General features: G+C 40.0%; 1 protein-coding gene across 1 annotated transcript in view; it reads left to right on the top strand.

The window, feature by feature from the left end:
* Positions 1-8928: 8928 nt before the first annotated feature.
* Positions 8929-27206, top strand: part of LOC117398090 (latent-transforming growth factor beta-binding protein 4) — a 73028-nt gene continuing 54750 nt past the window's right edge. Inside the window, exons 1-3 of the mRNA XM_034911407.2 lie at positions 8929-9517; positions 19122-19192; positions 25078-25354. Coding sequence (XP_034767298.2) covers positions 9213-9517; positions 19122-19192; positions 25078-25354 — 653 coding nt within the window. The 5' untranslated portion in view covers positions 8929-9212. The remainder of the gene's footprint in view (positions 9518-19121; positions 19193-25077; positions 25355-27206) is intronic.

Here is a 27206-nt window from a genome sequence, read left to right as displayed (position 1 = left end):
TAGGTTACAGCAGTCAATGTGTCGCTACAGAAGACAGTGCCATCTAGTCGTAAAAACTACAACAATTGACTAAATCTCACACACACATTGTCACACACTTGCACAAAGGCTTAGTGTACATTCCACCCACACGCACAAGGCATTGATTCTGATCTCCCTTCAAGCAAAATGCAGTTTTCTCCAAGACAAGCGCTGCTATAAAAAAATCACAACATTCAGGAGAGCAGAGCTATATAAACCGAATAAAGTACAGATATCTACACGCACAAATAAAAAACGTAGAAATCAATTTTTCTTAATTAAAGGGGGGCTCGTTAATCTAAGAAGCTTTTAAAGGCAACCTGAGAGAACACTGCAATTCGGTTTGCTGCTGTTTTATTGCCAACATTAAAACACACACTGCACAAGTCTATTTAGAAATTCAGAGCACTGCTGGGTCAGGTCAACAAGCCATCTGCTCTCATGTAATTTCCCTTTACAATACACCCATTTCACATCCCGCAGCTCTCTGTGCGAGAGATGTCAGTGTCTGCATTCATCCTGTCTAGCAATAACTTTCTAATGTTATTTGACCACTGGAGGTGTGCAACGGTTATCTCTGCCCCCCCCCCCCCCCCAACCCCCAACCCCCAACCCCCAACCCCCAACCCCCAACCCCCAGCAACAAATGCTAAATCTCAGTCGAATATGTCACAGGGGACAGATGTTACAGCTGCACGTCACTAGTGGTCATTTCTTAAGCAGCCTCCTTCAGAAATTCAGCTGTTGGATAGGGTTGGGAATGGATTTTAATTTTTGGAATAGTTAGCTAAAATATTGGAGCGTTCTGATTGGTGAATGGGAATGATGCGGTTTCTAATGCACTGTAAACTAGGATTGGGGTCAATTCGTGTTTTTCAGTTCCATTCCCTTTTAATCAATTCTAACACATCATTGATCAAAATGAGCAATTCTGTTAAAATGAGCTTCTCACAGTGGCAGCAAATTACTTAACATTGAAGTCCCTACTAGTCAAATCAATTGTCTTCAAATGAATGCAGCTGAACAATCACAACAATTATCACGTCGCTGAAATATCAATTCCAATTGTTTGAAAGAATTGGAACTGGAATTGGGAATTGATTTTAAAAAGGAATCGGAAATGGAACTGGAATTGAAAAACAAGAATTGAACCCAACCTGCCTTAAACGATGGAGACTGCAGCTTTAAACAAAATGCCATTAGTTTGGAATTAGTTTGGATTTGATTTGCATATTTGAGACTTTTCGTTTGCATGGCAGCTGGAATCTGGGGAAGCAAACAAAAGCACAAAGACGGTGTTTAACAGATTAACTTGGCTGTCAGATAGATGCCACTACTTTCAGTTTTGCTATTGGACATAAATTAAAAGTGCGTTGTGTATGGTTCTCTTGTGTTGTTTCCGCCTAGATCATTAGGTGTCATGCATACTATTCTAGCAAATATTGCTTGTGAATATACAAAGCTGATTGTAGGAAATGAGGGGATGTAAGCATATACAATGCGATGCAATCCTTCCTTTTGCCATCAGCCTTGGGGAGTCTTTTCAGAAGTTGGTTGGAATTAAGCATGGCGCATAATGATCTAAGCAGAAAGAACTGAGAATCATGCACACAGGATAGTACAGGTAAGGAATTCAATATAATGCAAAATGTAGAGGATGCAAAGGGTTAATTGAATTAGTGTTGCACACACCAATTCAGACTGAGCTCACCACAGAAATCAGGTGCTGATAATCAGTTGAGTGTCACTGGTGTCGATCGTGCTAATTTAGCATTCAGAGTGGAAGTACGTTAGAAACAGCTGCTTGGGTTTGTGATGATCGCTGCTTTTCTTAGACTCTGTGGAGGAGAACAGCGATCCACACTTGCTTCATTTGGAATGGTAAATCAGCCTGATCCTAGAGTATATCGCTGCAGAACGAAGGCTCCCACAGTGTCACACGCAGCACTACCCTGTGGGAGCTACCCCGTGGGAGCCTTCGTTCTGCAGCAATACCCCTCTCGCCTGATCAGCACCAATGAACCTAGCTTGTCAAGAGCTTGATCCAATTAATTAAATAAAAAAAACCTGAAAGAATGCTGTCTAGTATTTTATTTCTTAACAGTTTCTAATAAATTAATACACAGTGTGCTAGTACCCTTTTCTGTATGTTTTAATACAAATTGTGGCCCCTTGTTTAAAAGCATTAACTTGCCCATTGGGATGCGCCAGGGCTTGATTAGTTACTGTAGTTCTGGATCTTGTCATAGGCGATTGCAATAGAGACTGTATATCCCTCATGTGCCTGTGCGATTCGCATGTGCAGCACAGTGCAGTGCATTCTAGGAGAAGCCTGGAGCTACACACGGGCTGCTGACTGCACACTTCAATCATCTGCTGCCTCTATCAGTCCACAGGCGTTATCTGGGCCATCTGTCTGTGCCGTTGGCATGAAAACCACTTCCAGACCAGGTGAACCGCACAGAACCAGAGGAGCCCGTTTTCTCACTTCAGCTCAGGCTGAGCAGTCAACACACACTGCACCATGCCTGAGACAAACTGCACATTTCCACTATACTGCGCTGAGAAGGCTGGACTTATTCCATTGAGTAAGGTCAAAACAGACGTTATTGACATGCTTTCTGTAATTGTGAATGAATGAATGAATGATAATAATAATAGTAATAATAATAATAATAATACAATTAGTGTTATTCATAATTGTACTACTAATAATAATACCACCATACGTGCATCTTAATATTACTACTGATACTATTGCTTTTACTACTAAAAATATTAACAACAATAATAATAACCCTTATAAAAGTTTGCCACTGTATTTTTGCATGGTAATTTTGCATTTTCCCCATGCTTTTCTATGCATTTACTATAATTGACCATGTTTTGTTTTATATGCTTCACCAGACCTCTCTGTGCTTTACAATGCTTCCCTATGCTTTACCAGACCTCTCTGTGCTTTACAATGCTTCCCTATGCTTTACCAGACCTCTCTGTGCTTTACAATGCTTCCCTATGCTTTACCAGACCTCTCTGTGCTTTACAATGCTTCCCTATGCTTTACCAGACCTCTCTGTGCTTTACAATGCTTCCCTATGCTTTACCAGATCTCTCTGTGCTTTACAATGCTTCCCTATGCTTTACCAGACCTCTCTGTGCTTTACAATTCTTCCCTATGCTTTACCAGACCTCTCTGTGCTTTACAATGCTTCCCTACGCTTTACCACACCTCTCTGTGCTTTACAATGCTTCCCTATGCTTTACCAGACCTCTCTGTGCTTTACAATGCTTCCCTATGCTTTACCAGACCTCTCTGTGCTTTACAATGCTTCCCTATGCTTTACCAGACCTCTCTGTGCTTTACAATGCTTCCCTATGCTTTACCACACCTCTCTGTGCTTTACAATGCTTCCCTATGCTTTACCAGACCTCTCTGTGCTTTACAATGCTTCCCTATGCTTCACCATACCTCTCTGTGCTTTACAATGCTTCCCTATGCTTTACCATACCTCTCTGTGCTTTACAATGCTTCCCTATGCTTTACCATACCTCTCTGTGCTTTACAATGCTTCCCTATGCTTTACCAGACCTCTCTGTGCTTTACAATGCTTCCCTATGCTTTACCAGACCTCTCTGTGCTTTACAATGCTTCCCTATGCTTTACCACACCTCTCTGTGCTTTACAATGCTTCCCTATGCTTTACCACACCGCTCTGTGCTTTACAATGCTTCCCTATGCTTTACCAGACCTCTCTGTGCTTTACAATGCTTCCCTATGCTTCACCATACATCTCTGTGCTTTACAATGCTTCCCTATGCTTTACCAGACCTCTCTGTGCTTTACAATGCTTCCCTATGCTTCACCATACATCTCTGTGCTTTACAATGCTTCCCTATGCTTTACCAGACCCCTCTGTGCTTTACAATGCTTCCCTATGCTTTACCACACCTCTCTGTGCTTTACAATGCTTCCCTATGCTTTACCATACCTCTCTGTGCTTTACAATGCTTCCCTATGCTTTACCAGACCTCTCTGTGCTTTACAATGCTTCCCTATGCTTTACCATGCCTTCGCTTTGCTTTATTCCACTTTGCTATGCTTTTATAATTGTAAACTTTTATAAGGGAACTTGATTGAACTCTAAAGAATGATGGATAATATTATAGATAAAGTTAACCCAAGACCTACTTCAGATTTAGCACAGAGAGTAGAAGTAAGTTTAGAGAGAATGTAGGAAGCACTTTTTAAAATTTTTTTTTTACAGAGTTCTGAAGGGTTGAGCAGGATGCAAAAATGTTACCTTGAGACCAGCAGTGAAGCTCAGAGCATTATTACCACAATATAACAGTGCTGCAGTAGTGCACAAATCCAGTATAATTAGACAAACCCATAGTGATGGACAAACTAGCAAGCCTGACTGGAGAGAGGGAGAAATGCTAGTCAATGAATCCCTCAAATCCCTAAAGAGTGTTTCTTTATTATCCAAGCAACAGGATTCCTCACTCAGCTATCTTTAATCCCAGGGGTATCACACATCGGCTTAGGAACTAATTGTCTTCAGATTCCACGGGAACAGCTCACAGTACAGGCAGGAGGTCACTACTTTTTAAAAGTTACTGCATCAAATCCCAGTGCTGGGACCAAGGACTTCAAATCAATAGTGACTTTCACTGGTGCAGCACTTTACAGTTCCCCTGTTTTACAAAGAACTGTCCTCTCTGGACTATTGCTTAAAGTTTTTTATTAAAGCTTTTTTATATCAGTGTAATGGTTTTTTGCTTTGCTGTTGATTTTTTTTGTTTGTTTTCCATCTGGAATTGCTTTGCGTCAGATAGTCTTATCAGCTATATAGTATAAATGAATATAGTTTTAGGGTTTCTGGAAGATACTTTGATTTTCATCCCACTCAAGATCACAGCAACCAGTAAACACACACACGGGCAGTTGTGACCTCCAGGGGGGATGATGTAAGCTTGTTTATATATATATATATATATATATATATATATAGAATGATATTGCTAAATGGAAGGCTGTTTGTGGCTGTTTTCTGCCATTGACTGCTTCCACATTTCTAGTCTGTAAAATAATTTATTTAGATATGCAATAAGAGACCTATTTCTTAATCAAATATGGGACAGGCAATAATCAATAACCGACACACTGGGAAAGCTGTATTAATAAAAAGCAATAAGCAAAAAGAGACAGTCTTCACAAAAGCTTTCAAATACAATTGAAAACATGCACGTGCTGTAATATCATCTGTACATGAGGCTTCAAATAGGGCAACAGAGCAATACATTGATCAGTGAATTATCAATTGAGGCTTAAATCTGCGTAAGAGTGCTGGCATTAATAAAAATCTGATATTTCTTTCCCTGCTTGCATCAGGCAAGGCAGAGCCCTAATTATACAGCCGGACCTGGCTGCGTGTTGCACCCAGTCCAGAGCCTCTCAGCTGAGCCGGCTGCTCCCTCATCTCTCTTTGAGCGTCAATGTGGAGGATGGGGGTAATCACATAAGTGGGTGCAGGGGTTCAATATCTGCAAAACTCTGCATTGACCTGGGGTCAAGGCTCACGGAGCTCAGCAACAGATCCTTTCGAAACACCACACAGCTGCAGAGGTTCAGCCAACACAAAGAGCACAGAAACAAAGGCATCTAGGCCAGTAGATAGGAAGGTTTGATATCGTTTCATTGCAGGCTTTGTTAAAGGAGATTATAGTGAATACAACTATCATCTGTCTCCATTTTCTACAGGATGTAGGTTTCACATGTGCAGTTCTGAAAGAAACACACACATATATATATATATACAAAGTAATTGATTAACTGAAAACTTAATAGTAACCCTAATAGGAAACAGTATAGATTTCTTATTATGATCAATAGAGGATTTGTAGCTTTATGGTAAGTCATGTACAAAACACTACTGTACAATCCTACATAGGACAATAGGAATCTCAGCATTGCTCCTAACTGTCTGATTTTTGCAGATGCGTTTCAAATATTTTTCAAACAGGGTTTCAAATGTACTGACAGGTTGTCATCCAAATGGTCAGTTTCCTCCTCTTGATACTCGAGTCGCTTTCAAATGTATTTTAAGAAGAAACCGACTGAACAACAAGCGCTCACTTCCTTGTGTACCTTCAGGGGTTAAAGGCATTGCCACTTCACAGAAAAGAAGCTGCAGGCTGCTTTAGCCCGATTTATAGCTTGTGGTCGCCACCTGCTGGCTAATGAAAGTCAAACATTTAAAACGGAAGGAACGCGACTGTCATGATGTGTGTGTGTTTTTTTTTTTTAATATTCCTATTATTATTATTTTAAATCGACACATTATATATATATATATATATATATATATATATATATATATATATATATATATATATATATATATAGCTCATCCCATTTGTTCCTTTAGTTTATTAGAATGTCTACCAGAGAAAATTGTGAGACTTGACCTTTCACAAAGTTTTACTTGCTGTTGCCTAGCAACCCCTCCACAGAACGTGTCTAACAAGCTAATCAGCCTCACTCAATTGAATGAGCAGATTCTCCATCAATCAGCCACACGTGGTACCTAGTTAGAACTGGGACCTTGCAGTCACCCCAGTCAAGCTACCCATTTGAGGAATCGTTAAGTTTGCTGTCTATTTTATAATGCATACGTTTTTCCCCCAAAGTGTTTAGAGTTAACCACACAACCACCCAGTCGGACTATTGCAGCCTGTAATGACATTGTTAATGGTTCAGGTTAAAACAGTATTTGCTGTGATTAAACAATCATTTTTATTTAGTATCTGCTCATATACGGTAATAATCTCTCCACTGTTTATGCTGAGCGTTGCGCTGTCGACATGGTAATTCAATCAAAAACCACTAGAGGGATCTTTTCAACAACAAACGGACCCTGTTTGCCACTCTCCAGACCCTCTGAATGCCAGCACTAGCAGGACCACAATGCTGGGCATTGCCGGTGTGCTTGTTATTGTAACAGAAGTCTTGTTACATGTGTTTTCACATAGTGATTTGACCTATGCATATAAATATACAGAAATACAGTAAAGAGATATTTTGGAAAATCCCAATATACAGCTATGGGCAAAAAGTTTTGCATCACCTAGAATTTTAGGATTAAGGCAATTATAAAAAATAGATATTTTATTTAACATTATGTAATCAAAGTGAATCTAAATTAGAAAAATAATAAACTAGTTCACTGTGATATTTCTGGGATGCAAATGCATGATGCCCTCATATGAGGATTACACCCCCCCCCCCCCCCCATATAAAGCAATGAAAAAAAAAACTATTTCAACGCAAAATATATTTATTTTGTGTCCGAAACTTTTTTCCACAGCTATTTTTTATATTTCGTGACAGAATATGTTAAGAATTTTGGGAAATATTTTATAAATAATAATAATAATAATAATAATAATAATAATAAAAATAATAATAATAATAATAAACATTTTTCAGGATTGAGATGCGTGGGTTGCAGGAAATCAGTGTTTTCTTGATTGAGAAGACATACTTTATAAACTCCTTTGTGTAAACACAGCACATGGGTTTATTATTATTATTTGTTTATTTAGCAGACGCCTTTATCCAAGGCGACTTACAGAGACTAGGGTGTGTGAACTATGCATCAGCTGCAAAGTCACTTACAATTACGTCTCACCCGAAAGACGGAGCACAAGGAGGTTCAGTGACTTTCTCAGGGTCACACAATGAGTCCGTGGCTGAGGTGGGATTTGAACCGGGGACCTCCTGGTTACAAGCCCTTTTCTTTAACCAACGCTCAGCCCTGCAGGAATTCTCAGCATTAAACAAACATTGGACAGAGCTGGGAAATAAACTTCAGGGTTCAAGGAGTGTGACTGTTGACTCAGCTGGATTTCAGATCCTTCAGGACCTCCAGGTTCTGGGTCCCCTGCCCTAACCACTAGGCTACACCAAATACAAAATATATATATACTGTTGATTCCCAGCTGCAGACCCTACTCTTGTCTTAGGTCTGTTGAGATGAACGCATACCGATATTCAATTAATGAAAAGCCATGCTTTATTAAACACATTCCAGTTAAATCCAGTTCTAAAAATAGAAAACTTAATCCAGAGCTTTCTAAGCACTGTAATTGTAACCAGTATGGAATGCTGGGGCCTGAGTCCAAGATTCAAAACGAAGATCTCGGTTTTATTAAATATTGTGAAGTGCTCAAAAAAATAAGAGTCAGACACACACACGCACACAATAATAATAATTTGTCAATAACGGTATTTGCAAAATCAATCTTAAATCATAAACACTGTATTATAAATCATAATATTATTATTTTATTATAAAGTACATTTGCTTTTACAACTTTAACGAAGTTAAAAACCTAGCGAATTGTAATAAAGCACAGTGAAAGCATGGTGAATAGATAAGCATTGTAAAGTCCAGAGAGTTACAGTAAGAACTGCAGCACTGTTATAAAAAAAAACAATGCCACACTATTAGAAATCCACTTCACAACTATAGGAAAACTGCAAAATTACTGTGGTAAACAAATATGCCAGTTTTAGGCCTTTGCTAGAAACTCCGTTTTGTATTATAGGGTTGTATGAAATAGGATACAATTGGAGATTAAAATTGAAACGTAACTTTCAGTAGTGTGCGTCTACAAACATTCGCGTCTCCTCAGCAACACTCAACAGACTTACTGCGTTAACCCTTTATAGCTGCACCTGCCTCCGTCAGCCCCTCCCATTCCCTTCTCTTATTGGCTGAACAGAGATACCTCCAGGGTTCCATGCCCGAGTCTTATTGGCCAAAAGTTTTTAAGTCCAACTTTAAACCCCCCTTTTTTTCTTTCTATAAAGCAACTTCAAATAGGATTTTTTTTTTTTTTTTTTTGTAAATGCTTTGACCACCTTAATCCCACATCAGGGTTTAGAACATTTAACATGAGAAGGATGGCTTCACACTGTAGCCTAAAACCCAGTCACTGATCAGAAAAGAGCTTCATTTTGAGATAATTTTAAAGTACCAAACCCTATATATATATATTTCTTTATTTTGTACTTATTAAAATGTATTTACTGTAAATTAGCTGTTAAAATAGAGTGGTATTGATCATAATTCCAATAGAATCTGATGCGCTAAAATACTAGGGATACAAACTCACCGCAAGACAACATGTTAATCAGACTATCACCTTTTTACGTTTTGATCACGTTGCTGCTCATTTTTGCACTGTCCCAATGTGTGGATTTAAAAGCTGCGAAACATATAACAGGAGAAACCGAGGAGCAGAATCGCCGGGAAGTAGGCAAAGCTTTTCCCGGGCAAGAGAGCGTTTCTTTGGCTACACAGTTGTCTGGCACCCCGAAAGAGAGCGTTGCCAAAACTAGCCTGAAGACCAAAATCCCAAATATCAAAGCGCCAGGAAAAGCTGGCAAAGTTGCAACAAATTCAACTAAAAAAGCGAAGAAATTAATCGGGTAAGTAAGAATGAATATGTGAAAATAAATACATTATACATAAACTAGATTTATATTATTGGGGTTAGCTATATGACTAACGTGTTTATGACAGAGCATATATCCTATGGTTTAATGTATAGCACCAAGATTAACCGACAACTCACTATTTTAATAATACGTATGTATATAGATTTATTAATTATTACAATTCCGATATATATATATATATATATATATATATATATATATATATATATATATATATATATATATATATATATATATATATATATATATATATTGGAATATATCGTTTCCCGAAAAGTAATTCCGATTTCAAAATTTACGTCAACACCGTTTTCCGAACATGTTTCGGAAAACTTCGAAAATTCCGGAAAAACAGCACCTAGAATATTCAAATAGTATTCTGAAAACTAATATAATTGATGTCATGTAAACACACTTTTCAGAACAAAACAAGGTAAGGACGACGAGAAAGGAAAATAAACCCTATTTTGTATCGGTTTTGCTTGGCGAGTTAAACGGCGTCTTGTGTAAAGGTGTTAATAAAAAGCAGGTTGGCTGGTGGCACATTATGGGACCCGCTTAATGATTTTGGATTATATAATGATATGTAGTCCAGGGATGCTTTTCATTTAGGAGTTTTATTTATTTGTCAAAAAATAAATAAATCAATAAATCAATGAATGTCAGATTTCACTCGCTGATCAGTTTACACCGTTCCATTTATATAGAGTTATATTATTGATTGAAATAATCAAAAGAAAACGCCATTATTAGAAACTATAGTTGTTCACGCAGAAATTGCCTCTACTGTTGGCGCAGCAAATTAATTCTAGCTGATAAAACGCACTGATAATGTACAGTACCGCGTGTAAGGTACAGTAGTTCATATGAAGAAGCGGATGAGCTGTTGCAAGGAGGGAGCGTTTGCACACGCCGGGGCATTGGAACAAGAGAAATGTACATGATACTAATCTGTTGAATACAGCATAAGGAGTTGCAACTTCGCTACATATAAAACACTTTATCATTCATGCCTCAGTCTTACTGCAGACTGAACCGAGCCCTGTTTCCATGCCTAGCCGCTACTGCGTCTGCGCAAGTGTTTTACGTTTTCCGAAAAAGACACCGTTGAATTTATAGGAAGTGTAACTGGATTATCTACTTCAAGTCGTGAAAACACAAAAAAGTGTCGTTTTCTGAGTACATTTAGTTTTTTTTCTGAAAAATGGCTCTCATGTAAACGCACTGGGTGTTTCAGCACTCACCCTGCAGCGCGTCTTAATGCGAGCTCCTTGGCCAGCTTCTGAAAGCGGTACTGTTACTGTTTGAGGAATGTGTTTGGGAGAATAAATGGCCTGTCAGTCAGTCAGTAGGGAGTTTTTTAGTTTTTTTTTTTTTTTCTCAGCTTCACAAAAACAAAACTACCCCCACCGTCTGCTTGCCTGCAAGCTTGCCATATATTCTACACGAATCTGTTAAAAATTAAAAGGAGGCATTGTCAAGAAGATTGATGTCCGTACAGCTGAATCTGTAGACTATTTCAGCATAAAGACCATGTATTAAAGGAGACTTTTAATGAACTTTGAATCATTTGATTTTCAAGCTAAACCGTGATGAAGTCAAACCGTTGGCAAAGCCTTTCCATAGCGACGCTATTGACATCAGTATGCATGCGGCATACCTCATTGGGTAAAAGCTTTGTTCAATTATAATTCATTTCCAATTAAACAATATTAATGTAACATTGTGTGCTGCAGAATTCGGTATATGCAAACACAAAATGAGCAAACCCGTCCAGTGTTTGCAACCCTGTACAAATTCAGGACTCATGAAATTTCTCCTCAATAAAACATGACACATGAGCATGTCGGTATCAACATTGTCTACATGCTCATCTTCGTGAGAAGTTAAATAATTAACCGAAGGTGTTAGGGCATCTCGTCAGGCTGTGTATTGAAAAACAGCAGTTCACCCCTAAAAAATCTCCTTTGTCTTCGTTAGACAACGCTATAAGTCAAAATAGAATAGGACAACAGCTGTCCAATTTATGGTGCGCTGTTCAGTCACTAACCAAACAGCCGCTGGCGTCCAGCACGCAGAGAAGAGTGGCCTGGAACGTCTAACAGTGATAATTCAGTGGCAGTTAAGTTTTTTTTAAAAGTAGAGCATTCTATGAAAAAAATGGATGTCTCAAGGTTGAGTGGTCTATAGCGTTGCACTTCAGAGAGATATTTCAAAGTTTAGAAACTTTGGGAAAAAAAAAGTTGAACTCTACAATGATAAGGGGGGCAGTGAAAAGTCTATTGACACTACTTAAGGAAAGGACATGGATTTGTGTTGCAGAAAGCTGTAACATTTTATCACTCACTCATAGAAACCCCCTACTAACTTAGATTTGTTTAACTCTCTTATGGGACCAAAGTTTAGGAGTTATGTACCTCCTTTGTGATATATGATTTCCTAAATGACTGTACAGTGATCCTTAGGTATTTGACATTTCCCCCTGATATAAATGCCTTGGTTTATACATGCCAGGTGTACAGCAGGCTGTCAGAAGGTACGACACATTTATTTTTGATTTATTTATTAGTTTGATGCACATTTAATGCTGTTTTTCTCAGTTGTGCAATCAAAGCATATATTGGATTTTAAGCCACGTTAAATAAATACCACCATATATTTTGTATAGGGCTAGGCTTACATAAAATGGTCAACACTAAAGTTTCTGTTTGTGATTAGTTAGGGTGAGGGGGTTTCATATAAAATTCTGGAAGTAATTAAACAAATTCCCTTACAACCGGAAAACGATATGTTCACAGCTTGGCGCCTTAAATATTAGTTCTCAAATGGAAGACACTTGAAAGCCATCACTGAATGGCGATAATCGTACCCGTATAATTGCCTATAAGAAGTATTTAATGGCAGGTATTGAATTAATCCATTCATTAATGTGTTGATTTCAAAACAAGGAAAGCTATCATTCCCTCTCCTTTACAATCGATTCCCAATCAATGTGATTAAGTTTCACATTGAGTGTTTTAAAAGCATATAAGAAGTACATTTTTCTGTCACCCGGGGCACTGACATTTTTACTGCTGTACTGGCGTACCGAAAATATTAATTATCAGGTTATAGGCTCAGTACGGCAGTAAAAATTCATTTCTAAATGGCGTGGGACATTGTCTGAGTGGTTCATTGTTCTCAATGAGCAGGGCTAAGACAGACGTTTTTAACACCAGTCAAGAAGATAGGCTTCTGAGAAATACAACTAAACAGCCACTTTAGCTACAGGGATGCTGTGGTACTCTGGGGGCCACATATTAGCCTTTGGAATTTTTCGTGGAAATTGATCACGCCTTGACAGCTACCAAGAGAAAGCCAATATTTATCAATTGGTGAGACATATCTGAAAAGTACCTTGTTTTGGCCGTTCAGCAAAGGGCACTGACCTTGAAAAAGCTGCCTATAGTGGTTAAAGACAACTCTGATAGGAAGACACGTGTTGGAATGTTCTTTAGGGTCGCTTGGTTTGAGTGTTGCGAGTGTATATGTATCACGATTAAATTAGTTTCCTTTACAAATTCAGAAGGAGTCAATTCATCTAAGTCTCAACCCTACCAGATGTTTAAACCCTCTGTGACCTAAAAGGCTCACAATCATGTCTTCTCACAAAGTTCAGCTGATGCACCATGCAAACACATTTGTTCCCTGTGGTATTTCTTACTGGTGTACACAAAAAGGTACCAGATCTTACAATGAGTAAGAGGGATCGCTTTTTGGTTTCTAGACCTAATGTCCTGACCTTCATTCACAGTAGCTCCCGTATATGCTTCAAGTTGGATATAGATGAATGGGTGCTGTTATTTCCAGGATCAACACAGAGAATACTTTGAGATTCATGCAGTCTCGCACCAGCTGTTTTCCCTTATAAATAATAATAGTGCGAAGCAATCATTCATAAATGTGTCTAAAACACAAGACGAGCCACATCAAACAAGTGACAGAAATGGTTAAAGGTTGAATCGTGCCAGCTATTGCAGGGATTATCAGTTTAATAATGCCACATCTGCACCGCTGAGTTTAAACTGTAAATGTACTTGGTAACCCGAGCCCGTTTGCACAGCAGGCATTTACAGAATCTCTTTACTTTCATTACAGGAAAGCAGCATAGTACACTAAAGGTAACTCGTGCAGTTGGGTTTAAGCTAAAGCTTATAAAACAGTAATACACTGCAGTCAGGATTAAACCAGTAGTTATAGGGATAGAAGAGAGTGTTTCAAAGATCAATCAGAGTTATTTTAATACATGGCAAACGTTCACCACTGCTGATCTGTCTACTGAAAGGAGAAGATGATGGCTGCAGAGGATTGTGACTTCTGAAAGGCGCTATAATGAATCTCCTCCTAGATCAATTAATAACGCTGACATAAGATCTGCATTTGCCTCTCGACTACAGAGCTTGCTCTTCAGGTGAATGGAAGAGACGTTAGTCTTTGAAGCGGATGGTTTGCAGCTGACGTCCAGCGCTCGCCTTCCTATTCATTTCAATGGTCTGAGATGCCAGTTCATTACAACACACAAGAACCTAAACGCAGAATGGACCACTCTGAGCTGTAATGCTATAAGCAGTAACTTCACTTCAAGGATAAGTAAATTTAAAGGCTGCAGCACACATGCTCAAACAAACTCCAACAAGCAAAGAAACTAGAACTTGATCCAGGTATTTAGGAAATAATTCACGGTTCTGGGATATTAGATTACAACCCTATAGGCTAGGGGCTGCCACTTTTGATTGTCAATAAACTGAAATGAGCCTTGTTTTCTGGTTAGAAAGTCCACTGTGGATTTATAAGGAACAAACTGTCCTGTGTGAAAAATACTGGTCCTGTACTTTGCCCATGAACATATGCACCTACCTACCACAATCCTGGTGCTTCTCTGATGTTAGAGTGAGTCGATGTCATTTTCAGGCTATTGACAGATATCACGACTGAAGCAAGAGGCTTAAACAATAAGCATAGAGCTGAAGTCTGTATAGGAATTGATCAGTTTGGTGTTTAATACGAACAAGCATGTTTGTGACATTCATCCCCTACCACGGCTGTGAGTACACATCTAGAGTACCAGTAACATGGAAAATAACCATGATCTACAACCATTGTGCATGGACGTGTAAAAGTATAAGCCTTAGACAGATTCCTCTATATAACCCTGATTTCTCTTACATTGGGACATATGAAGGTATAGACAGATTGATGAATGTATACACAGCTCTACTATATCCCTAGGATAATACATGTGTAATATATCATATTAGTTGAGTCAACCATCCATACATCTGGATGTATACAGTATTTCACACTTAGAGTTCTACAGCTAGACCTAGAGAGATGGTTATCGATGTGTGATGAAACTTGCTAAGGACCACCTTTTGAAAAGTTATTGGCAGCATCCCAATCTGTTTTGAAATGTATGGGGGTTATTAATATGTACTTCCTGTCACGGACTCACTTGTACTAAACAGTAACTATATGAAGTTAAAAGAGTTCCCTTTACTGTAAGTAGCACCGTTCAGGAATATTTACACACAGGCGAAATTAGAGGCTCCTATTTGCAGAAAACCCCCACTGCAACGCTTGGATTAAGTTTTATCATGCAGAGAAATCCACTGGGGTCTGGTGAAGCCATCAGCGGTTCGCGCACTCAGAAGCTGTGTTTGTGTTCCACCCCTCATTTGTTTTTAACAATAAGAATTCTGTCTCAAGGTCAAAATAAACACCCAGCCTCGTTCCCTGGGGACCGCAGAAGTGGCGCACTCTGCAGTGGGTAAAGGGAAGCACTTTCACAGTAAGTGAAGAGCAGCAGGGGTCTGTTTATATAAAGGATATTCAGGCATTGAGGATAGGAACTAGGGTAGTGTACTGTACGCCTTTGGCAGTATTTCTCAAGTGCTTTACAGAAAGACAGCTGGTTGGGAGTTCTTTTTCTGTACTCTATTTGCATTGATTCACCCAGTGAAATCTGAGGTTTAATACTGTATGACTATCTGCCTATCCATCATATAACTTTCCAGGTTTTAAAAACTCTGCATTCATGGTTTCATTAGAGCTTTTCACACAACACTCTCCCCTCTTTAACCTCGACGACTGGCTGCAAACAATCGACGAGATCTGGCTCAGCAATGTAAGAGGCTGGGGGAGTGAACTGATGACCCCTCGCACCGCAAGCGAGCATCTTATCCTAAATGCAAAAGAGTTGGGCTCCACTGCATTCATGGTTTTAGAGCTTTAAACGGCATCACAGATATTCAATAATGATGGAGAAATCTGTAGAACAGATGAGAAAACAGGACTTAGTCTTGAGTTTACAGAAAGACCAATAGTCTTTCCCCCCCGTATCCCAACATCTGTCTTTCAAATGGTGCAGAAAGATGTACTGATTGAGCGTGAAAGGGATTTCTTTTTTTATATAGCAGCCCTGAAGGAAAGTGTTTTAGGAGAAGAGGTTGATGTCTTCAGAGGGATTTACCATTGTTTTCCTTCAAATACAGAGGCTGTTTATATTTCCCCCGGTTCAACAGGGTATAAATCATAGGCTTCTTTAGAGCCCCTCAGAGCCACTGGTTTTGATCTTAGACTGGTGATGAGAATGTGGGGAGTGTTCCGATCCCTGTCCCTCAATGGTTGAGTGGGTCATTGACCTCTGGTTATTGTCTGAGCAAGCAGTTGACCTACTTTTGTATGTGAAGGCAGCAGAATCTAACCTTTTAACCGTTAACCTGTCACGTGTTCCATTATCACCCTTTGTGAAGTTCTATTGCGGTTTCTGTCTGTTTCTTGTGATGGATGTTGGGGCTTTTCAAAGTTGCTGAGGGGATAGCTGGCCTGGAAAGAAAGAAAGAAAGAAAGAAAGACTAATCCTCACTTCTTTTGTCCAAAGAGCAGGGATAGCTAAATCACAAACCAGATAAACTTCCCTACAGAAAAGACATTTAAAAAGATTGCCCCAGGGCAGACATGACTGGAAGGGGCTGCCCTTTCTCTCCGAGAGGGAGGGAGCAGTTCGGTCTCTATGCTTCAAGCCTGCTCTGGACTGGAGGGACCACATTTTCTCTTAGGGGTTGAGGGAGGAGGCAGTTCAGTCTCCATTCATCTTGTCTGCCCTGGACTTTAGGGAGCACACTTTCTCTCTGGGTGAGAGGGAGCAGTTCAGACTTCATGGCTTAAGCCTGCCCCAGTCTGAAGAAAGCATGCTTATTCTAAGAGGCTGAGGAAGGCTAAGGCATTAACACTACTCCATCTATACTCCTTATTGCTAGGAACTGAAAGGAATGAAAGCAAATGAAATTGCAAACTTGTTACTGCCAGCGTATATTGGTCATTCATACGTTCATTGTGATACCATTGGTATGTCATAGCCACTGTGTAGAATCTCAAGTAGCAATTTACTAGACAATAGGGTCCAACGGGTAGTATAGTGCAGTTGCATAGATCACCAATCAAAGACACATACTAGATCCACTGTGATCCATTAAGAGTCACTGTGAAGGAATGGCAGATTAGTATCATTTTTGCTGCCCTTGCGCTACCATGGTCCCATAGTACAGAACCACGGCACTGTCATTGTAGTGCCACTGTTTATGCTACTGGAGATCATTTGGAAGCTGATATAACAGCTTGCCGCCCCGCTTCACATAAATATTGCTGTATTTGAAGTGTTGTATTGAACAGTCATCTGATTTTGATTAGTACAGAATTGGACTGGTTGCTTCCCATGTGTTTCTGATCCACCTTTCAGTTCAAGAAGAAAAACGGCTGCGTGCTTTTGATCCGCATTTTTAAGGGGCTATATTTTATACCATGGTTTGACGCAACAGAATGATCTGGGTTACCTTGACACGTGACTTCCAATGGAGCAGATGCTATTGCAGAAACACCTAGCCGTGGTGTGTGCTGTTACTTATTATTCATACTCAGAATTGCTTTTTCGATATGAATTCAACAAAATTCGCTTTTTTTTTTTGAATGAATCGATTCATTAAATATAAAGTGGGCATTGATACAAATTGTTTCTGGTGGATATCCTTCTTTGGTTTTTTATTTTTCGATTGTGAGCATAACGCAGGTGCTGTATATTAATCATTAAAAAAAGTATTCCCATTTAAACTTTGTTACCCTGCTATCAGAAATGTACAGACATCTTCTTTTGTTTTCACACGCACATGCACCTTTGAGAAAGGTGACAGAAAGGCAAAATACTAACCTTACCTAAACGAGAAGGACTTTTAGTCAAAATGAATTTTACTCAGTTTCTTTTACTATTTCAAAATGTATCACCACTGATATAGTTGGTGATAAAGAATTTAAATGCATTGATGTCAAATTATTTCACTTGTACCACATAATTATAGCATCCCTCTCTCTGTGCTTTACCACGGTACCAATATGCAGCACTGCCCTTTGCTATGCTTTCCCAATTGTATATTATCTAAAAAGGAAAAGCTTAAGCCAACCCTGTCTCTCATTCGCAGCAAAACAATAAACCCACAAAACTGTAACTAATTAGAAAAAAAACCCATAAAAGGGAGTGAGGGCAATCGTTTGTACTCATCCCCCCCTAACTGAAGTAGGATTTCAGCCCGGGTTTGTGTTGGGTCGCTAATTGCCATTTCTCCCAGAAGCTCTAAATAAATAACCCTCTTTTACGAAGCGGTCCCCATTCGGCTCTTTATAAATAGGCCTTCTTTGTTTACCCTTTATGTTGCCTTTTCAAAAGGGCCATCTACATGGGGTTACTATCTGACTCCATGTACACTAGGACAGTTTGGGACAGCACTGGCTTTTCAACCCACATTGCAATTAATTCTGCTATGTTTTACCTGTCTCAGGTACCTTTCACACTTACCAGAATGCATTGGGGTGCAAGTTGAAAAGCCTGAACTGTTCTATTGTACATGGAGTCATATGATAACCCTAGCCTGAACGTCTGTGGAAAAACTAGTAATGTTATTTTATGAAGCATGCATCCAAGTAATTGACAGATTGCTATTGCAGATCACTGACGATCATTCCTTACTCAACAATCTCCAATGGACACAAAGTAGTGCTGTAAGGGCAATGCAATGGATAGGTTACGAAGGAGCAATAGTATAGTAGGTAGCTACATGGCAGCTACAATGGTTCAGTATGAGGCTGCTGGTAGAATATTTTGTCGTTCCAGTGGTATGAACAACCAACACACACTGATGATCCCTTGCAGTACCAGACAAAGTGTGAGATATTCTACAAACCTGCTACCATTGCTTGTAATGCTTTGTGTGTCTTGAAGTTAACATTGGTATCAGAATAGGATCCGGACTGTACAATTTGAACTTTTCTGCAAGGGTAGGTAGCTATCTCTCCCACAGTCGCGCTTCACATATTAAAACCTTGTACATTTACAGGCACATTCCTCCTTAAAGCCTATCCTCCATTCATTAGGCGGACTTATGCTTGGTATGCAGTATTCAGGGTTTGTAAAAGGTTGCTCATGCATGCATTAGTAAGTTGAAAGCAGTTTGTGTGTATTTTATTTCTTATGTTATCTTTCTTTTAGCGCCCATGTGTGCGGCACTAGATGTTGTTCTGGATGGAGCCTGGCCCCCAAGACCAAGAAATGCACCAAACGTGAGTCTCTAATTCACCCTGCCTTACACCCTGCTCACTGAAAAGCAGCCTTGCAATGCAGCAATGTGAACCTGTCTTTGGGGTTCATAGTTAGGGTTACCAGAGGACTTCATCAATTCATTGACGCTGTAGCAACTCTGAAGCACTTAAAACAAGTATATAATAATAACACAATCATAATGTAATAATTAAGCATTGTGTGTATATATATATATATATATATATATATATATATATATATATATATATAGTATATATATATGTGTGTGTGTGTATGTATATATAGTGTCTGCTCTTTGTGAGTGAAGGAGTGCATTTTGCATTTATTTTTTGGTTTCACACTTGAAATCCATCTCATCGTGCGGTAATGCATAGAACGACACCTGCCAGTTGTGTTGAAAAACCTTGTCCTTTGCCAAATTCCAGGGTGATTCAGAGAGAAGATGGAGGGGTAGGGAAAGGGGCATCAAAGGGAGCCGGAGTTGAGTTTCAATTACTGTAAAAAGGGGAAGGATATCAAGTGTCTCCAGTAAAGCTGCCATGAAATCTCCTCACATGTGGGAGGGGTGGGGGGGGGGGGGGGGGTTTAATAAAGAAATTCCTTCCTATTATTATTATTATTATTGGTCAACATCCATGCCAATGCCTAATGATCCAGAACAGGGCTCGCTTGTGGGACTAGCTGTAAATTTCAGCCTCCACTCTGATACATCAAACATTTTGGGTCTCTCAGAAAATACCTTGCAGCCAGCGGCCGGAAAGCCGGAAGAATAGTGAAGGGATGGAGTTTGAGTTGGGAGGGAGGGGGGGGGGGGGGGTCATAATTCACACATTCTCATCTCAAGGGAAAGTCCTGCCCCTCTTGTTAAAAGCTGGTAGGACGCGAGTCCCAATTCTCTCATGTTGCATTCCGTCCAGGCTAATGACGGAGGAGTAATTTATTGCTCTCATGTTGCCACTGAGTTGCTGTTGCCGCTGTTCTGCTTTCTCTTGTTACTGTTTGTACAGTTGTCCCCTGATCCTGTTTCAGGTGATCTGATGGAGCTGGATTCTCAAAGCTTTAACTCATAACAAAAACAAGTGGAGATACGTTCCTGTGAACTTGTTAACAAATTATAGAGGTTAAGCAAAGTTTTTGAAGCTCATGAGTAATTATTAGACCACTGTTACTTACTGGCAAATGGATACAAGATCAGCTGTTTGTCTGCTGATACCCAAATTCAATCTGGAAGGGCTGTAGGGTGCTGTGTTTGGAAAAGGAAGTTATCCACCATGCAGAGTGCAATAGACTGACAGTCAAGCACGACCTGTGCTTTTTTAACTGGGACCCGAGAGAGAGAGAGAGTGAGAGAGAGAGAGAAAGAGAGAGAGAGAGAGAGAGAGAGAGAGAGAGAGAGAGAGAGAGAGAGATGTTGTTTCTGCCCTGGCGCATCCAGGTCACGACCTAGGAAGGATGTAAAGCTCCAGACACCCACGTAGCGTAGTGATTGGATTACCATGAGGTCACCCAAGATGTTTATAGTGACCCCTGGCAAGTGGTGGAGTCGGTCCTGCACTTTTCGTGCATTGGTCGTTAATATTTCAGTATTTTTAATCAGAGAGTAGAATATAATTTGGGGTTTATATGAGAAAAAAGGGCAATCCTCCTGAGTTGTTTAAAGGGTTTTTAAGGAATTTGACAGACTGTTCAGGAGGCTGTGTGGTCCAGTGGTTAAAGAAAAGGGCTTGTAACCAGGAGGTCCCCGGTTCAAATCCCGCCTCAGCCACTGACTCATTGTGTGACCCTGAGCAAGTCACTTAACCTCCTTGTGCTCCCTCTTTCGGGTGAGACGTTGTTGTAAGTGACTCTGCAGCTCATGCATAGTTCACACACCCTAGTCTCTGTAAGTCGCCTTGGATAAAGGCGTCTGCTAAATAAACAAATAATAATAATAATAATAATAATCTGGTCTGTATTTGAAGACATGACTAACCCACTGCACCATCTTTGCTCAGGACTGACTACATTGCCCACCTATATACTATGAGTCTGGACATCTTGAGAGACTCATGATAATCAGTAGCAGTGGGTTAGTCCTTCACCTGAGCCAGGCACCCTCAAGGGTTGGATGGGCACAGAGAGATGTATGTCTCAGGGATAGAAATAAGACTCCCGTTGCATAGCAGTTTGATCCATTCATCGTGTTACACACAAGGCACACTTGAGCTTGTTACATATGCACCTTGGCTAATCAAGCTTGTATTAAAACCTGGAATGGATGCAACTGTTATGCAATAGGAGTCTTATTTCCATCCCTGTGTCTTCGAATGCGTGACAATTCTTCTGGAAGCAGGTTTTGCTGCCTTTTTGTGTTGGGTGTTTTGGGTGTTCTGGTTTGATAGGACTGTTGGGATATTTACAGGCCAGACGCTGAATCAATCAGCCCAGCTCTGGTCTATACATCCCCCAGGGTGATGTGGAAACAAGACACCGAGGAACATGATATCCACGACTCAGTCAGTTCGGAAGTACCTGCCAGCCTTTAGGAAAACTCTCTAAGACAAGGTTTCCCAATCTTGGTCCTGGGGACTCACTGTCTCTTCAGGTTTTCATTCAAACTAAGTTATCAATTAATTTAACACTTAATTGAACTATTCCTTAGCTTAATTAACCCTTTTAATTGTTTTCAGCTTTTAAACAGTTGGAGATTTCAAGTTAACAGTCAGTCTATTTAACATAAACTGTGATCTTAATAAATCTTGGATATATGGAATGAATATATTCACAGAGCTGAGTTATTCTTGCTTCGGTCACTGCATGTACAGCTTGACCTTGTTAATCTTCCTATGTACTCTATAGTTTATAATGCATATATGTTTTAGTAGGGCAGCTTCTCGTACTTCATAGAGTTCACATAAACACAAAACATTTTAAAAAACGAAATTCAAACATTTCGACTGAAGGAGATGAACTTTGCAATGAACAAAAGTGTTCTGAACTGTTAGAGGTGCTTCAGCAGAAGTCTAAATAAATGTCAAATCCATATACATGCAGGAGTTTGTGAGTAGGACCATATATTGCATATAAATCCAGGCCAAGATAATACAATATAGTCTCAATAAAAATACTGAAATGCGCAGGCAAGGTTTTCAGCATCATTAGCCTAAATGGGCGTTGGTTCAGATCCGTCAAACTAAGTTCCTGTTGAAAGGGATCTTCGCAGCCCTTGTAAATAATGCAGTATGAAGCGTGCTCCGAGACGCCGGTGGAATGGCAAGCACTCTGATTCGCTGGCATGCCCTTTCTTCTGTGTGTCAGAGAAGTATGTGATTCTGAAAAGCCCACCTGTAGAATGATCCCAGTGAGACATGCTGGAGACGTCCGCCTTCATTTGAACCTCATCCAAACACTCCCACTTGTCCTGTTCAAATGCTTTTTGAAATTCCAACCAGAGTGCAAATGCAGTGTAAGCATTTTGGTACATATTTATCGAAGGTTTTCCACGGCATAAAAATAAAAATAAAAAGCAAAGCGTTCCGTTAACGCTCCTGAAAAACTTCCATTTGCTCTGCAGGTCTCATATTTCTTAAATAAACACGTTACAGTCAACATGGTAGCACTTTCAAATAATGGCCACAAATTTATAATGAATTCCTGCTGAACCCCACAGGAATAACACCTGAATATCTTCTGCACTTCCTCAGAGTTCTGAAGCATTTCATTTTGAATTCGGACCCTGTTAATTCACGTGGATTTAACCTGTATTCATTCCATGTTTCTTTGTAGCAAATTATGTAGATCACATGTATAAGGCATGCATTCATATCCTCTTACTCACCCACCAGGAGGTAGTGAGGAGTGGTAATTCATGCATGATAAGACGTACAGAATTATTATTATTTGCTATGACCTCTTTAAATCTACGTTCATTAGCTGCACAAATACCTTTCAGTGTCTTTTGGCCTTTTTCTTTTCTTTGGGAGAATAAGAGAACCGAGGTGGACACAGTCAACTAACATCAGTCAGATCGCCAGAGCAGGATTTCATTATTGAATTCTCTGTAGGATTTATTATGAAAGCAGGAAAAGGGTCTTGTGCCACTCTAAAGAAGTAAGCACACCTTGCAAATGTTAAACTAATACGTGATATGCAATGCATGATTAAATAAAGAATGAAATATAAGACACTTGCTTGGCTCGTTTAATAACGTATTCCTCAAAACGCGACCACCATCTGTTTGGTAACATTTTTATAATTGCATTAAGAACAGGAGGCTTTTAATGGAAAGTCAAATTCCCAAGGTAATACCTTTAAAGTTATACTGCAGCAGTTTGGCTTCCACTAGCAGCCTCTTAATTGCACTGGACTGCTCCCCTCTGTTGTCACACTGATCCCTAAGCATTCAGATAGCTTGGGAGAGAGACAGGAGGGATAATACAGGGATAAATGTTTTGGCTATTGAAGACCTTGAGAAAGACTGTAAATGAATTGGTATCTCTGCCCACTGAAGTGAATGGAGAGGCAAGGGCTGGACACAAACCACAAAACATGGTAATGTACCATTCAACTGAAGAGCAAGCTCTGTATGCTGATGTCAGTGCTATTCACTGATCAGCCACTAGGAGGAGATTCATGACAAGACTTTTAGTCGAAGCGTTTGTCAAAGAAATTGAACTAAGGGTTTGATTTGATCAACCTATTTAAAAGAAAATATATATAAATAAATGTATCCTTTAATGATGCAGACTAGCTGAGTGGATTTCTACTAAATGTTATCGTTCTATCTTAAGATATTGTTTTTTGAAACAGCTACAAATAAATTATTATTATTATGTGTTTATTTAGCAGACACCTTTATCCAAGGTGACTTACAGAGACTAGGGTGTGTGAACTATGCATCAGCTGCAGAGTCACTTACAACTACGTCTCACCCAAAAGACAGAGCACAAGGAGGTTAAGTGACTTGCTCAGGGTCACACAATGAGTCAGTGGCTGAGGTGGGATTTGAACCGGGGACCTCCTGGTTACAAGCTCTTTTCTTTAGCCACTCAACCACACAGCCTCCTATCTGCTAGCAACAGTGCTTTGTGAAACTGGTCCAAGGTTATTCCTTTGTATTGTAAAAACAAAACAAAACAAAAAAATCCAGTCATAGCTTATCACAGCGGGGTATAGAGTAATCAAATCAAACCCTAGGGTTCTTTTAATGTTGCTGGAGATGTGGAAGTCCCTGGCAGCGACAGAAGCGAGAGTTAGGGTTTTTTGAATAACACATAGCCGGCACAGTCCTGTTTCAAACCAATGTTTCCCATACAATACACATCTGTTTACAAGCGCTAACACTAACATTACCTTATTTCTTTTCATATTAATTTTGGTGTTGAAGTGATCACTTAGCTGCGAGGTTTTGTGTTGTTCTAATTTAACATCATCAGTGAAACTACCTGATAAGTCAATTTTTTTTTAAAAGAAAGGAACTGAGGAAAATGTATTGCTGGCTGTGATTGTGATAGAAGTTAACAGGTTCATGCTGGCCATAGTTAGGGATTTACTTCACTGAACACAGTTCTGTGGCGACTGCTTACTTACAAGATTACAAGACGAGACAGCTCGAGACAGCACTGGTGGGTTCAGTTGTTAGTATTGGCAGTGTCTTTATCTTAGGCTAAACAGAATCTAATGGAATGTACTCAGTCAGGGTAGCCTCACATTTTTCAATTTTTGTCAGTTTTTCAATAAGTATATGGAAAATTCACATGCTTAATTCAATATGTTAACGTAACCTTGTGCAGCAGGTTTCATTCGACTTTATGAAAGCAAAATGAGATAATTCTACAGGGTGATGCAAAACTTTTTTGGCCAGAGCTGTAAATTGCTCTCTCTCCCTCTCTCTCTCTCCACACAGCTCAGTGCGCCCCCCGGTGTCTGAATGGGGGACTGTGTGAAAGGCCCCACACGTGTGTCTGCAAGCCTGGCTTCGAGGGACCCAGGTGCGAGACAACCAGCACCTCCCAGGGACTGTCGACCCCCATCCCCACCTCCCCTCCCACGTCCCCCAGCTCCACCACTTCATCCCTGGGGGCTGTCCGGGCAGGCAGGGCGCACAAGGAACCTGAGAGGGGTCCCAGGACACCGTCCCAGACCCCCAAGAAACACAGCACAGTGCGCTGGCATCCTTTAACGTGAGTCTTCATGTTTGTTATTCTATGTTACATCCCCATTACACCCTGATAGCAGCAGCTGCTAATTGCACTGAGAGTGTTGATCTCACACTCAACGTCAAAGCATTCAAGACGGTTAAACCAAAACATGTCCTTTATAGACAGACTAAGTATGTTCATATCCGCGTTTCGTCTGTTTTTTTATTTAGATTGAATGACTTATAATATGTTTCTAAGTGTTCAGTGGCCACCTCTAATCAAGTCGAGAGTGTACTCTTTGTACCAGACTTGCTTCACTCGTGGGTTTTGGCAGGAGGTTCTAAGCCATTCCCAAATCTGATCTTTAAAACCAGAGAAGGAAAGATTATCAAAGTCCATCTTCATATTGTGATGGAATCAATTCCACGTCTTCGGGAGTTGATGTGCTTAAGATTATTCTCCACTACGCGTTCGAACCCTTGGAACAGCCAAATAAACAGTGAGAGCTTAAAACTATCTGCAATGCTAGTGCTTTCTAGCAGATGTATCGTTGTGCAGTGTAAACTCCCTCGGCACACCTGTGTGTTTCACGAGTCTGACTTTGCAGTTCATACTGACATGCATATTAAGTACCTCTGTTTTATCCACAGCTGCAACAGCCTGGGTTACTGTGGGGGTCAGCCGCCCTAACTCATGTGCCTTTACTGCAAAAAAGTTTTTTTTTGTAGTTTTTTTTAAAGATCAAGAGCATTGGAGCAAGACAGAGCTATTCTGTTAAATCTGAGATTAGTTACTGAACTCTAAAAATCACTTTCATCCTACCAAGTTCAGAACCAGGCTACTGCTTTCAAGTCGGTCTGCAATCGAGTTGAGTAAATTGGAACAAGGCTGTGTTAGTAGCAGACCTGGGCTCAATCGCGTTGTCACTGTGCGAGTCGTAATTGATTGCAATTACGATGTAATTGTAATTGTACAGCTATGGCTAAACATTTTTCCACCCCCCTATAGTATGAACTAACTTCTAACTAATTTACAAAGTACAAAGCGTGGTTTGTTTAGCTTTCCTCTCTCTCGAGGTCTTCATTTAAAAGATCCGGTATGTTTTCCAGTCAGAAAAAATACTGACAAGCCCCGTCCTGTATTCCCTGACTGAGTTATGAGCTTCTTCTTTGCACTCTGTGTAGTTTCATTCACATTATAGTTCACTGTGTTTGAATGACTAGCAGTTCCATTTTCCAACCGGAATGGGCTTAATGGCAAAAACAGACACTGGTATGGAAAGTTGAATAGTCCACTCTGGGGGGTGGGGTGGTGGGGTAGGGAATCTATCACGCTTCAAGACATTTGATGTATAGGAAACTAATAAACTAACCAAGCAGACTTCTCAGCTAATGTCTTCAGCAGTGTCACCTTACCGGATATTCTTAAACTCGTACAGCTTAAGTTAATTTCGTGCTTCGAAGTCAATTGATCTCAAAACCTCCTATTAAGATTCCATTATAATATGGACTGTTGCTTGATTCGCTGTGCAGTATAGTAAAGTTCGCAAAAAACAAGTTTGAAAGGGGCACGTTCTGTATCCCAGACTGCAACAGCAGGAAATCAGGAACCACTGTTTCGGCCTTCATGCAGTCCGGGAATGGGGGAAGATGATGGTTGCTGAGGACTGCGATATCTATAGGGGTAGGGAAGATCTGTCAGAACACACTTCGGAAAATTCAGTGTTGGTCTTTCAGATGGGTGTATAGGGAACTGTCTATTAACTGTCTCTTTGCATACAGCAGTATAAACAGTTTGATCGGAAGCATAAAATAAATGGAGCCGAACTGAAGAATTAGCCAGCCAGCTGCTTGCTTGTAACGGTTTACTAGCGTTGTCAAACAGAGTGGACCTT

Source organism: Acipenser ruthenus, chromosome 30 (assembly GCF_902713425.1).
Source record: "Acipenser ruthenus chromosome 30, fAciRut3.2 maternal haplotype, whole genome shotgun sequence".
Taxonomy (NCBI): Eukaryota; Metazoa; Chordata; class Actinopteri; order Acipenseriformes; family Acipenseridae; genus Acipenser; species Acipenser ruthenus.
The sequence above is the reverse complement of the archived record's forward strand: the minus strand, read 5'-3'. Positions and strand labels throughout refer to the sequence as shown.